This window comes from Mustela lutreola, chromosome 15 (assembly GCF_030435805.1).
Source record: "Mustela lutreola isolate mMusLut2 chromosome 15, mMusLut2.pri, whole genome shotgun sequence".
Lineage (NCBI taxonomy): Eukaryota > Metazoa > Chordata > Mammalia > Carnivora > Mustelidae > Mustela > Mustela lutreola.
This window is the reverse complement of record NC_081304.1, coordinates 46,760,514-46,775,029: the sequence shown is the minus strand read 5'-3', so window position 1 is coordinate 46,775,029 and position 14,516 is coordinate 46,760,514. Positions and strand designations below refer to the sequence as shown.

Below are 14,516 nucleotides of genomic sequence, written 5' to 3'. Positions count from 1 at the left end.
TCTAGTCTCCTGTTGGACCCATTCCTTAGGAAGTAACCTTTGGCTAGACCCCTACATCAGATGGTTAGAGTTTATCTTCATCGTCAGGTGCATAAAACTTTTAGCTGGAATATCAGAGCAGAAATCAGTGAAAACCCAGTGAGGATAGCTTGGGGCTCACCTAAGAATGGTTATCTAGGAGGACCTCTTCAGTTGAGGTGACCATGGTGATCTTGTTTAAGATGGACTTCCTAGATACATAGATCAGTAGTCATCATGTTACTGAACCCAAATCAGTAACATGCAAGATTCAAAAGACCAGTTTTGCTTGGAAAGCCATTTGAGCTTTACTTGGGAGGCCAGCCACATGAGGAGGAGGCAGATACTTGTCCAAAGGTTAATTCCCAGGTTTCTGCCTGGCTCAGCAGTTTTTAAAGGGATTTAGGGTAGCTAATTGGCAAAGGCAGTACAGCTGGCCTGCAAGATTTCTTGATCACATGCAGACTCCATGGTAAACCAACTACAAATGTTATATCAGTGTTTGGGGGCTGTGTGAGGGGACTAGGTTCTTGTTTTGTGATGTGCAGGAGTCATGTGTTCTTTCTATAAAGGAAGGCTCAATCTATAAACACATGAAAGGAGTTTAGTAAAATCATTTGTGTGACCCAAAAAAGAAAATATTTTGCTAATAAAATTGTTAATCTAATCAGAAAGCTGAGGCAACTTCAAAGAGACTTGCTGGCTTCTGTGGCCTAGGAAAGTTCTGGTTCTTCATTCCTCAAGGCCAGTTCTTGGCAAATCTAACAGAAAGTAAATTAGTTCTGTTACAGTTCAAGGGCCTTAGGTCAGCAAATAAAGAGTGTGTTATCCTGGAGCAAGTTAACCCTTAAGATCAGCTGGAGTACTGTTACAGTCATAAAATCTTGGGGGGTGATGTTTCACCTCTACAGAGTGAGGGTTATATGACATTTCTGCAGGGTGTACCTTTCTTGTCTGGACTAATTTATTCATAGGCTCTATCCCCCACCCCACCCCCATTCCCAAAGTCTTTGGAGTTGTTTTCAAGAAAAGACATTATGTCAGTGAAGCAATTATTTTAACTTCTATCTTAACTGTTCCCAATAACCCACCTAAAGGGAGCAGAGATTCTCACAGCAATAGTTCTGTGCCTTTTACTCACACTTATACTTCTTTCCAATTCTGTTAATTGTTCCTGGTCTTGCATAAATTCCAGCTTATCCAAAAAATTTTTCCCAACTACTACAGCCTAATCCCATGCCCCGTTTCACCAAAAAGTTTGGTCTTTTGGTCATAGTTTCCAAATGTATGTATGTATGTATTTCAGAAATATTGAGCAGCAGTTGTATGCAAGTGCAATGACGGGCATTGAGAATGCAAAGCTGAATCAAGCATAATCTGTCCCGAAGCCACTTACTGTAGGCAGAGAAGTGGTGGAGTTTCTAGAGAGAAATTACTTTGCAAGAAGGTCACAGAGAGTTCTGTGAAGTATGCAGTTAAAGTGCTGCATGAGATTAGCTGAGGAGCTTCAAGTGGGGGATCAAAAAAACTTTAACAGAACAGAAATATTTTAGTTGAGTGGTAAAGAATTTGAGCACTTGGGTTTAGCAAGAGGACATTCCAGTGAAAATAAACAGTTTGAGCAAATATAGGGAAGAAGGAGATCAAAGAATGTGACCCCTTATAACACAAGTAGATTCAAGGGAACAATTGGGAGGTAGTTTAATTATTCTTTAACTATGTAATATGTGTGGAGAGCTGTTTTGCTTCTTTTGACGTCAAATCACACAATTACAGAATGACTCTAGGCCCATAATTAGACCCATAGGGTGACTCAACAGGAATCATGGATTTCTGAGTTTCCAAAATACCTTAGTGATGAGAGAGTAGAAGGCTAGCTAAGGACAGGAAGAAGTGGACACCCCACAACACCACCCCCCACCAAGTGATACAGGTGACATTCCTCAGGCACTCCTGGCTGCCCTAAAAGGAAAAACAAATAATTAATTTATGGAAATCACTGTCCTGATGGACTTAAGTCTCCCTCAGTTTACTGGAGCCTTAGCAGTTTACAAGGACAAAGCATTTTTAACAATGGTCTAGCTTCCAGAAGGGAATGTAAATAAAATGAAAAGTACTTATAATCTGCAGCCTATTGACAGATACTTGAAGCAGGCACAGTGTAATGTTCCTCCAGGAAGCTCCCAACTATCTTCATGTTAATGACTTGCTACAGGGGAAAACAACCTTAACTTGACAAAGGCAAGGCCTCAGGTATCCTGTGAGTCTTCTTTAACATATGAAAATCCTTTTGAAATCTCCATTTTCCTTACCTTGACCCCATAGTTTATAATCAACCACCCCTCACAATGCTGGGGCAGCAGCTCTTTCTGTCCTCTGTCCTGTCCTCTGGCTTTAATGAACTGAAATTTTGCACCAAAGACATCTCAAGAATTCTTTCTTGGTTATTGACTCCCAATCTCACCCCACTGAACCTCACCAATATTCCAAAACCACATCACTTAGGAGACTCTGCATCAAATTTCTCACCCACATACAATTTTCTTTATAGCATCCCCTAAAACTGACAGCCACCAATATAAAGATCTAATTTGGATTCTGGCATTCAGGTTTTCACCAACTATCCTTGCATGTCTGCAGGTGCTGCTCTGCCTTAATCGCACATATAAAATGAACCTGCATAGAAAAGAGGATTTCTGCAGGATCTAAAGGGGTCAAGAGAGCCTGAGATGGAAAGAGAGAGTGAGAGGTCATTAGGGTGGTTTCCAGGGACTGTTCAGACAGGGCAAGAGGACATGTGTGACAAGGATGTTGCAAGATATTCTAAACTCTAGTAATTTTCCTATATTTGTCATTGTTTTTACATACTACCTATAATTATCAGGAAAACTCTTAACATGAGAAGGAACCAAGTTCTTATTTTGAGAGAATAGGAATAATGGGTGATGACATAGGGGAAGCTGGGGTTGGGACAAATGGTAACTGAAAGGGTCCGTGGACAAAAAGATGAGACTGATACAAAGTGAAGGTCAAGCAAAGCTTTATTTCGCACCAAAGAGGCGACCCCTCCCAGTCTCACAGACTAACTTCTATAGAGTAAAGGCCATGTGGTTGAGCCTGGCCACACACAGGTGGCCAATTGAATTACAATTCACCCTATAGTGGTTATTTGAACTAGCCTATCACTCTGGTCAGAATTGGCGCCCAAAAGTCAGGGCCTACATTTTTGGGTGGTTAGAGAGGTGCTTTCCTGATTGGGTGTTTTCACCTGGCTGGACACATCCTTGTATCTGGGATCCATTATTTCCACCCAGCCTGAGATGTCCTGGTATCTGTGCTCCGTTACTGGGGCTATTTGTCTGTATTTCACCAGTTCTGTTTCTAAGTGCTTTCCTCTTGGGGGGAAGGGGCAGGTTCAATCTAAGTTTACTGCATAAACAACAAAATGGCTCGCTCTAACTAAGTAGGCCCTTACAGTAACCTGCCATCAGCTAGAGGAAGACCATAAGTTATAGCATTGAAGAGGCGTGGAAAGCAGGCTATTTTCCTCTGGGCAAAACATGCTGTCTTTGGGTGAAATGAAAAGCAGAGGGCTGGGAGGCAGACTGTTGGTGACTGAGAAGGACCCTCACAAAACTGCACTCATGAGAGACCTGAGGTTCTGTTATATTTGGTGAGAGATTCAGAAAATCTGAATCAGGAAGACCTACCAAAGAAAAGACCCTCATAAGATAGGTGAGGGAGGAGAGCTCCAGAATGAACTCTGTGGTTAGTAGGATGCAGAATGAAGTGAGGCAGGTGCTGACTGAAACCGTGACCACAGAGCCTGCTTGTCAGTGAGCTACTTACCACAGGTGTGTGCACCTGAAAGCGTAAGGGCCACAAGGGACAGCTGGGCTAGAGAATAGGTTTCTCAGAACCATGCACCCAAGGGTGTCCGGGTAGCTCAGTTGGTTAAGTGTCTGCCTTCTGCTCAGGTCATGATCTCAGGGTCCTGAGATTGAGCCCCACATTGGGCTCCCTCCTCAGTGGGGAGCCTGCCCTCCCCCCTTTGCGTCCCTTCTTGTTTTTGTTTCTGCTCTCTCTAAAATAAAGAAGTACAATATTAAAAATAAATAAATAAAAAGAAGAGTGCATCCAGAGCAGCCCTGGAGACATGGATTCTTTTATCCCTCATTAAGTGTCAAGAAATGCCCATTGGGGGCTTGGTTGGAAACAGCCAATTTGGGCTGATCAAACCAGTGGACAAGTTTCTTGTGTCCTCATACAAATCCTTTCTCTGATAGCCTCAATTATTTGGTGCAGCAAGCATACAGTGAGTGGTGGCCCAGGATGAGTTACTATTCTAAAATTAAAAAAAAAAAAAGTTTATAAGTATATGCAGTATTCTAATCCCAGCAACTTCAGCCCCACAATGCTCTGCCATCATTTCCTTTTTAATAAAATGAGGAAGTAGATACTCTATAAGATGTCAGCCAACTTGGTACTTCTTTGACTCAGTGATGCTATATACAGAGTATACTGGATACAGCTTCATGCACTGTTGAGGCCACGGTGTGGATGAGGGTTATTGTCAAAATATTTAACGAGTACCAGAATGGTAATCTCTGTCAGTGGTGTGGATGAGGGTTATTGTCAAAATATTTAACGAGTACCAGAATGGTAATCTCTGTCAGTGGGTTCCAGCTGAATATTACTCTGGATATGGGGCTCCCACCATGACTCAGGATCTACATTACTGATGGAAAAGTGACATTGTGTCTTGAATTTTAAAGTATTCCCTGGTATTTAGGAACTTATCTTCATAATTCCTATATCAGAATACAGTTGTAGAAATCATGGCTTTTATAATTATCTATTATGTGTTTAATTATAATTTTAAAAATCCCTACATATTTCCACGTATCACTGTTACCAACTTACTATGTTTTAAAAGGTCCATCAAAAGACAGAAAAAAGTCAAAGGAACTAGTTTAATAAGGAGAAGGTAAATATAGTCTTAAAACATTCATTTTCTGCTAAAACATGCACATAAAGAATAAAAGAGGCCATGAACTTCCACTGATGGATGCCACATAAATTAATGTGGGCAGAAACTGGTAAGCAAGTTGGCTGTTTCATTACAAGTGGGTTGTAATTGTAAAGGAAGTACAATGGAGCAAATGTTATTTCATTACTTCGTGAAGCAGTGAGGCAAAATCAATATGGTTGGGTGTACCATACTCAACCTTTAATCTGCTGGGTAGCAGCTCCCTGAAGCATCTAGAAACATGACAGAGAGGAGGAGCCCTTGAGCTTCTATTGCCAGCCTTTAAAGAGCTCTGTGATCTGGAGGAAACAGATCATTTAAATCTATTAAAAAATATATATTTAGGGGCACCTGGGTGGCTCAGTCGTTAAGCATCTGCCTTCTGCTCAGGTCACGATCCTGGGGTCCTGGGCTTCCTGCTCGGCGGGAAGCCTGCTTCTCCCTCTCCCACTCCTCCTGCTGTGTTCCCTCTCTTGCTGTGTCTCTCTCTGTCAAATAAATACAATCTTTAAAAAAAAAAAAGAAAGAAAAAAATATATTTAGTATTATAAAAGTAATCAGAGACTTTGTAGATCACTTAAAAGCAAAGCAAAGTGGTGAAAAAGGAATTAAAATTCTTCCATATTTTTACCAGTCAGTGGAACTGAGAGATGTTTATTTGGGGTCTTTTTTCTAGGTGCCTACATATATGATTCAGGTATAAGTTCACTTCCTGCTTCATTCTTCATTGTGTAAGATTTCACCTCACTGTTGGGACTTTTGGGTTTTATAGCTAATTGTTGTTGGCATATAAGGAATCTATTGATTTGTGCTTAATTATTTTTTACCTAATCTTTTTTTTTTACCTAATTTTTTACCTAAGTCATTCTCAGTTTCCCAGTTTTTTCTCCTTTCTTTAGTTTTCAATTTAATTGTTTTCAATTTATTCTTTTCTTTCTTGTTTCTATTATCTAAGCTTTTTGTTTCTCTTTGCCTAAAACTTGTTAGAGTAATGACAAACACTTGAAGTAACAAACACCATACTTTCTTGTGCCTGATTTTGATAGATATATCACTACTACTTCACCATTATGAATGATACAGATTTTCAGTGGATATGACCTCTCACATAAAATGGTATACTTCCATTTTAATTGCTGCAAACAGTTTTTTTTTCCTTTTTCCTTTTTCTCAAGAATGTATGTAGATTAGTTGCATATAATACCTAGCGAACACTACATCAAAAACTAATTATGTACTATATGTTGGCTAATTGAACATAATTTAAAAAAAGAAATTAATTGCCATGAAAAAAAGAAGGATGTAGATATTTATGAACTATCCTTTAGAAAATATTCTCCATTTTAAGCCAACAAATATACTAAGTATATTAATAGATTTACTAATGTTAAATCATCCTCTCCTATATAAAATCTATTAGATAATGGATTTCATCTTGTTTTATTTTTTCCTCTCTTCCCCTATGATCCTCTGCCTTATTTCTCAAATTCTACATATAGTGAGATCATAAATAATTGTCTTTCCCTTATTGACTTATTTCACTTAACATTATACCCTCTAGTTCTATCCATGCCATTGCAAATGGCAAGATTTCATTGTTTTTGATGGCTGCATAATATTACATCGTGTGTATATACCACATCTTCTTTATCCATTCATCTATTGATGGACATCTGGGCTCTTTCCATAGTTTGGCTATCATGGACATTGCTGCTATAAACATTGGGGTGCACGTGCCCCTTCGGATCATGACATTTGTATTTTTGGGGTAAATAAATACCCAGTTGTGTAATAGTTGGGTCATAGGGTAGCTCTATTTTCAACTTTTTGAGGAACCTCCATACTGTGTTTCCAGAGTGGCTGCACCAACTTGCATTCCCAACAGTGTAAGATCCTCACCAACACCTGTTGCTTCCGGACTTGTTAATTTTAGCCATTCTCACTGGTGTGAGGTGGTATCTTATTGTGGTTTTGATGTGTATTTCCCTGATGGTGAGTGATGTTGAGCACTTTTTCATGTGTCCATTGGCCATTTGCATGTCTTCTTTGAAGAAACCTCTGTTCATTTCTTGATTGGATTATTTGTCCTTTGGGTGTTGAGTTTGATAAGTTCTTTATAGATTTTGGATACTAGATTTGGATACTGCTATGTCACTTGCAAATATCTTCTCCCATTCTGCCTGTTGCCTTTTAGTTTTGTTGAGTGATTTCTTTGCTGTGCAAAAGCTTTTGATCTTGGTAAAGTTCCAATAGTTCATTTTTGCCCTGCTTTCCTTGCCTTTGGTGATGTTTCCAGGAAGAAAATGTTGTGGCTGAAGTCGAAGAGGTTGCTGTGTTCTCCTCAAGGATTTTGAGGGATTCCTGTTTCACATTTAGGTTTTTCATCCATTTTGAGTCTATTTTTGTGTGTGGTGTAAGGAAATGGTCCAGTTTCATTCTTCTGCATATGGCGGTCCAATTTTCCCAACACCATTTATTGAAGACACTGTCTTTTTTCCATTGGACACTCTTTCTTGCTTTGTGTAAGATTAGTTAACCATAGAGTTGAGGGTCCATTTCTGGAGTCTTTATTCTGTTCCATTGATCTATGTGTCTGTTTTTGTGCCCGTACCATACTGTCTTGATGATGATAGCTTTTAATAGAGCTTGAAGTCTGGAATTGTGATGCAACCACCTTTGGTTTTCTTTTTCAACATTCCTCTCACTATTTGGGATCTTTTCTGGTTCCATATAAATTTTAGGATTATTTTTTCCATTTCTTTGAAAAAAGTTGATGGTATTTTAATAGTAATTACATTCAATGTCCAGATTGTTCTAGATAGCATAGAGATTTTCACAATATTTTTTTTCCAATCCATGAGCATGGAATATTCTTCCATTTCTTTGTGTCTTCCTTAGTTTCTTTCATGTGTATTCTATAGTTTTCTGAGTACAGATTCTTTTTTTCTTTGCTTAGGTTTATTCCTAGGTATCTTATGGTTTTGTGTGTGATCATAAATGAGATTGACTCCGTTTCTCTTTCTTCTGTCTTGTTGGTGTAAAGAAATGCAACTGATTTCTGTGCATTGATTTTATATACTGACACTTTTACTGAATTCCTGTATAAGTTCCAGCAGTTTTGTGGTGAAGTCTTTGGATTTTCCACATAAAGTATCATATCTGCAAAGAGTGAGAGTTTGACTTCTTTGTCAATTCAGATGCCTTTTATCTCTTTTTGTTGTCTGATTGCTGAGGCTAGGACTTCTAGTACTATGCTGAACATCAGTGATGATAGAGGACATCCCTGGAAACAAACTGAGGGTTGCTGGAGTGGAGGGGGGTGGGAGGGATGGGTGGGTGGGTGATGGACATTGGGGAGGGTATGTGCTATGGTGAGCAGTGTGAATTGTCTAAGACTGATGAATCACATACCTTTACCCTTGAAACAAATAATACATTATATGTTAGTTTTTTAAAAAAATAATGGACTTCATTTTTTTGTACTTAGGATTTTTGCACACATATTATCAAATGGGGGTAGTGTAGAATAATACCCATTTTTTTTTTGCAAAGTGAATTGGAGGGGCACCTAGATGGCTCAGTTCGTTAAGCATCTGACTCTTGATTTTGGCTTAGGCCACCATCCCAGAGTTTGAGCCCTGCATCAGGCTCCATGCTACGCTTAGGTTTCTTTCTTTTCCTCTCCCACTGCCCCTCTCTCTCCCTCTTCCTCTGTGAAGGAGAGTGTGCTCTCTCTTGCTTTCAAAAATAATAAAAAATAAAAATTAAAAATAATATTAATAATATTATTTAATAATATAAAATAAAAAATTAAAATAAGTTTTAAATTTTTTTTAATCAATTGGAAGGCAAAAATCACAATTTTTTTCCTAAGTTAAGGAAATTTTATATTACATGAAAGCTATATTTACACTGACAGCTTAAAATAATTTGTACAAGAATTATTTGAGCCTAGAGCCTACACCAGGAAGTATATTATTGACGATCTCCTGCCCCCTTTTATTTTTTCAGTTGTAGTTGGTTTATTTGGTTTGGAGACTGTTCTTGAATCGATTGTTCAGACTTAGGAGCAGATAGTATACCAAAGTTATTTGATTTATTTTTGACCTGCTGCCTTTCACTTCTTAATTGTGTTTATCTTGGTATTTTTCTTACTTATTTGCCATATATGTATTCCTTTGCAATATACTTACAAGGACTTATGATACATTCTTCTGTTGTTTCTATTTACTAACTATTCACTTTTGCTTTTAGCATCATATTTCTCCAAATCTCTTCATACAGGTTGTTGGTGGGAGGACCTTATTCCTTGATTCTAGGGAACACTGAAAGACAGGTTTTATATATCTTTCACAAGAAGGGGGAGTACCAAGGTAGTAGTGGTGTAACTCACCGGGAACTTGGGTGAGGACATTGAGGTGAAGAAAGAGGGATAATGAGTTAGGTATGGCCTAAGGAGTGGGAAAATACTCATACTCACTAGAGACACTTAGGAATTTACCTGGGGCTAGGCATTTGAGAGGGAATTGATATATTTTTCTTGAATAACTAAGTTGAGAACGCTGATCTCTTTCAGAGACCTATGGACCTAGAATCCAGGACCAATGGAACAGCTGTTATTGAGTTTATCCTGCTTGGCTTGGTAGAGACACAAGTGCTACAACCAGTTGTCTTTGTAGTCTTCTTCTTTGCCTACCTGGTCACAGTTGGAGGCAACCTCAGCATCCTGGCTGCCATCTTCATAGAGCCTAAACTCCACACCCCCATGTACTTCTTCCTGGGAAACCTATCAGTGCTGGATGTTGGATGCATCACTGTCACTGTTCCCTCGATGTTGTCTCGTCTCCTGTCCAACAAGCGTACAATTCCCTATGGAGCCTGCCTCACACAGCTTTTCTTCTTTCATCAGTTGGCTGGTGTGGACTGCTTCTTACTGACAGCCATGGCCTATGACCGATTCCTGGCTATCTGCCAGCCCCTAACCTACAGCACCCGAATGAGCCAGACAGTCCAGAGGATATTGGTAGCTGTGTCCTGGGCTTTAGCTTTCACCAATGCACTGACCCACACAATAGCCATAGCCACACTCAACTTCTGTGGTCCCAATGTGATCAATCACTTCTATTGTGACCTCCCACAGCTCTTTCAGCTCTCCTGCTCCAGCACTCAGCTAAACGAGCTGCTGCTCTTCGGTCTGGGCATCCTCATGGCAGGTGCACCTGTGATTCTCATTGTCACCTCCTATATCCATGTGGCAGCTGCAGTCCTACGAATCCGCTCTGCTGAGGGCAGAAAGAAAGCTTTCTCTACATGTGGCTCCCATCTCACTGTAGTGGGCATATTCTATGGGACAGGTGTCTTCAGCTACATGAGGCTGGGCTCAGTAGAGGCCTCAGACAAGGACAAAGGGATCGGCATCCTCAACACTGTCATTAGCCCCATGCTGAACCCACTCATTTACAGCCTCCGGAACCCTGATGTGCAGGGGGCTCTGCGGCAGGTGCTCACAGGGAAACGAGCCCTTGTATGAGGAGTGACTTAGGAGGGTAGAACCGCAGCAATTTTTTCCTTCTCTCCTAGCTCCGTGAGCAAAATGACTTCTGTTAGGAAGTAAGACTTCTTGTTCCCCAGGGAGGCTCTACTTAATAATATGTGTGCAGGTTCTGTTGACCAGAATCCTTGGCTAGTTGCCTTTTGGTCCTAGATACCCTTTCCACACCAGATGGAGGTGGGACCCAGGAAGTTCTGCAAGCTGGGAGACTCATGGTCCTACAGGTAGAACCTTTGTTTATTTTCTGCTGAAGACCCCAAAAAGACCCCAGCAAAGATTCTCTACAAACTGGGATATGGAAAGTCACAGCTTAGTACCAAGTGTTAGTACATCCACCTGTCTGGGTTTCCCTGAAACAGCTTCCCCAACTTGCTTTGACACCAGGGTCCCACACAAGATTCTAGACCTAGTACAGTATAATTTGAGACATTGAGTACTCTGTCTACATTGCAAGATTCTAGGGTATTTAAGAGTGAGAGCTTATACTTCCTTTGGGACTTTTTTTTTTTCCTAAAATAGAAACACCATTCATTGATTTTAATTTCCCATTAGAAATTATGTTTATAAAAATGAAAACAAAACAAAATTTTGCCAGTAGAAAATGAAAGTCAAATCTTCACCCTCTCTACCCAAACCCTTCATAATTCAATTTCCAGAAGAAACCGCTATTAAGAATTTGGTACCAAAAAAAAAAAAAAAAGAATTTGGAGGCATCCGGGTGGCTCAGTGGGTTGGGCCTCTGCCGTCAGCTTGGGTCATGATCTCAGGGTCCTAGGATTGAGCACCACATCAGGCTGTCTGCTTGGCAGGGAGCCTGCTTCCCTCTCTCTCTGCCTGCTGCTCTGCCTACTTGTGATCTCTCTCTCTCTCTGTCAAATTAAAAAAAAAAAAGAATTTGGTGCCTCCCATCTAGCTGTTTATACATATATAAATATATTTACATATTTTTGTATCAATATAAAAATATATAGGGGTATGTCACATTTATAGGGACATGTTATGCCATGTCTTTTTTGTTTATACATTACTTGATAGACTTTATTCTCTATCAAAATATTTTTAAAAACTTACCTTGTCTATTTTAATAACTGCCTAGTGTTAATTTATGACTTAACCATAATTTACTAAACCATATTTCTTCTGATAGTTTATATTGTTTCTTGATTTACTATAATTATGATCAATAATAGAAATAATATTCTTCAAAGATGTGATTTTTATTATCTTGCAAGCATTTCTATAAGTTCTAATTAGTAAGATTCCTGAGTTGAAAAAATAAAACAGATTTTTATATTATATATGTAGTATATATAATATATATTATTAATATGTAATTATATTTTATATATATTTCCCCTGATCCCTCACAAAAATTCACTCTTTTATTGTTACAATGATAAGTAAAACTTCTTGCTCCCCACAGCTTTGTAAACAGTAACTATTAAAATAAATTCTCCTAATTTTGAAATTGTAATGGTTGAAAATAACTAATTATTATTTCAATATGCGTATCTTTGACATCACATAAGGTTGAATACATTTTCAAATGTTTATTTTCCATGATGTGAACTAAAAAGTGTCCCACCAAAATTCCTATGTTGAAGCTCTAACCCCCAGTGTGACTATATATGGAATAGGGTGTTCAGGAAATAATTACGGCTAAATGAGATTAATTAGGAAGCATTAATGAGGTATTTTAGGAAGTAACTAAGGCTAAATTAGGTTGTGGCCCTGACCCTGTAAGAGAGGAAGAAACATGCCACGTGAGGACACAGTGGGAAGGCAGCCACCTGCAAGCCAGGAAGAGAAGCCCCACCAGAACCTGACCATGCTGGCACCTGACCTTGGACTTCTAGCCTCCAGAACTGTGAAAAAATAAATTTCCGTTGTTTAATTTAAACCATCTTTTTTTTTTATAAAGGTTTTTATTTATTTGACAGATAGAGATCACAAGTAGGCAGAGAGGCAGGCAGAGAGAGAGGGGGAGGGGGAAGCAGGCTCCCTGCTGAGCAGAGCGCCCCAATGTGGGGCTCCATCCCAGGACCCTGTGATCATGACCTGAGCTGAAGGCAGAGGCTTTAATCCACTGAACCACCCAGGCGCCCCAAACCATCTTTTTTTTTAACCCCAGTCTATGTTATTTTGTTATGGAGGCTTGAGCTAACCAATACAATTCATTAGTACTTCTTCACTGGGAATTAATTTTCCCCAAGGTTATTGTGGAATAATTGATAACTATAATTGTATATATTAAAGTGTACAACATGATGATATGTATACACACACATGAAATGATTACCAAGAACAAGATAATTAACACACCCTCTACTTCACATAGTTAACTCATGTATGTGTATGTGTGGTGAGAATGCTCAATATCTACTCAAATTTCAAGTATACTTATCAACTGTAATACAATACAACTGTATTGTATATTAGATCCCCAGAACTTATTCATCTTATAACTGAAAGTTTGTGCCCTATGTTCTACTCTCCCCATGTTGCCCTGCCTACTTGCCAGTCCCTACCAACCACCATTCTATTCTCTGTATCTATGAAGCTTACTTTTTCTGCTTTTAAGATTTCATGTAGGGGTGCCTGGGTGGCTCAGTGGGTTAAAGCCTCTGCCTTCAGCTCAGGTCATGATCCCAGGGTCCTGGGATCAAGCCCCACATCTCTGCTCAGCGGAGAGCCTGCTTCCTACCTGCCCCCCACCCCACCTGCCTCTCTGTCTATTTGTGATCTCTGTCTGTCAAATAAATAAATAAAATCTTCAAAAAAAAAATTTCATGTAAATGTGATACCATACTAAATTTGTCTTTCTCTTTCTGGCTTATTTCACTTAGCATAATGCTATCAAACTCCATCTTCATTGTAAGAAGTGTCAGAAGTTCCATTTGTGTATTTTTTAGCACTATGTGTGTGTGTGTGTGTGTGCATGTATATCAATATCTATCTATATATCATATTTTCTTTATGTACTCCTCTGTCAAAGGATATTAAGTCATTTCCATATCTTGGCGACTGTGAATAACACTACAGTGAACTTGGAAGTACAGATATTCTTTTCAGATAGTAATTTCATTTACTTCATGTCTATAGCCAGAAGTTGGATTGCTGGATCATACAGTAGTTCTATTTTTAATATTTAGAGGAAATCCCATACTGTTTTCCATTAGTGACTCTACCAATTTACCCTGCCACAAAGGGAACACAAGGTTTGTTTTTTCTCCACATCTCATGAACACTTACTATCTTTTTCCTTTTTGATAATGGCCATCCTGACAGGTGTGAGGTAATGGCTCATGATAGTTTTAATGTGCTGATGATTGGTCATGTTGAGTACATTTTCAAGTTTCCTCTTGCCCATTTGGATGTCTCAGATCCTTTGCCCATTTTTAAAATTGGGTTATTTGTTTTACTTATTGTGTTGAATGAGTTCTTTATATATTTTTTATATTAACCCCTTATCAATTATAAGGCTTGCAAATATTTTCTCCAATGTCATAGGTTGCCTTTTCAATTTATTAATGGCTTCATTTGTTATGCAAATGCTTTTTAGTTCAACATTGGCAAAGACCATAGGAGTCCTTAGTGGCCCAAATGTTATTGGGGTCCTTGGTGGTAATGCCTACTGGCATTTTCCTGCTCTCCGATTTGCCCATGGGGGTAAGCTGAAACTGAGTGGATCCCTCTTGGCACCAGGTCTGGTGGGCTGGCAGTCATGGTGGCCACAGGGTCAGGGTCCTGGGATCAAGTGCACTTGTTGTGGTGATAGTGCTGAGGCCTGACATATGAACATATGCAGCTCTCCCATAGAACTAGGGTTTGGGTTTCTGGGGCTCACAGTGACTCAGGCTCAGAGAGGGAAGGGAAATGTTGCAGTGGCTAGCCCAGGAATAACAAGGGGCAATGGTG

General features: G+C 39.3%; 1 protein-coding gene across 1 annotated transcript in view; it reads left to right on the top strand.

The window, feature by feature from the left end:
• The window catches only part of LOC131816271 (olfactory receptor 3A2-like), a 61,063-nt gene extending 48,428 nt beyond the window's left edge, over positions 1-12,635 (top strand). The window contains exon 2 of the mRNA XM_059148847.1: positions 9,624-12,635. Coding sequence (XP_059004830.1) covers positions 9,630-10,577 — 948 coding nt within the window. The 5' untranslated portion in view covers positions 9,624-9,629 and the 3' untranslated portion in view covers positions 10,578-12,635. The remainder of the gene's footprint in view (positions 1-9,623) is intronic.
• Positions 12,636-14,516: the final 1,881 nt, after the last annotated feature.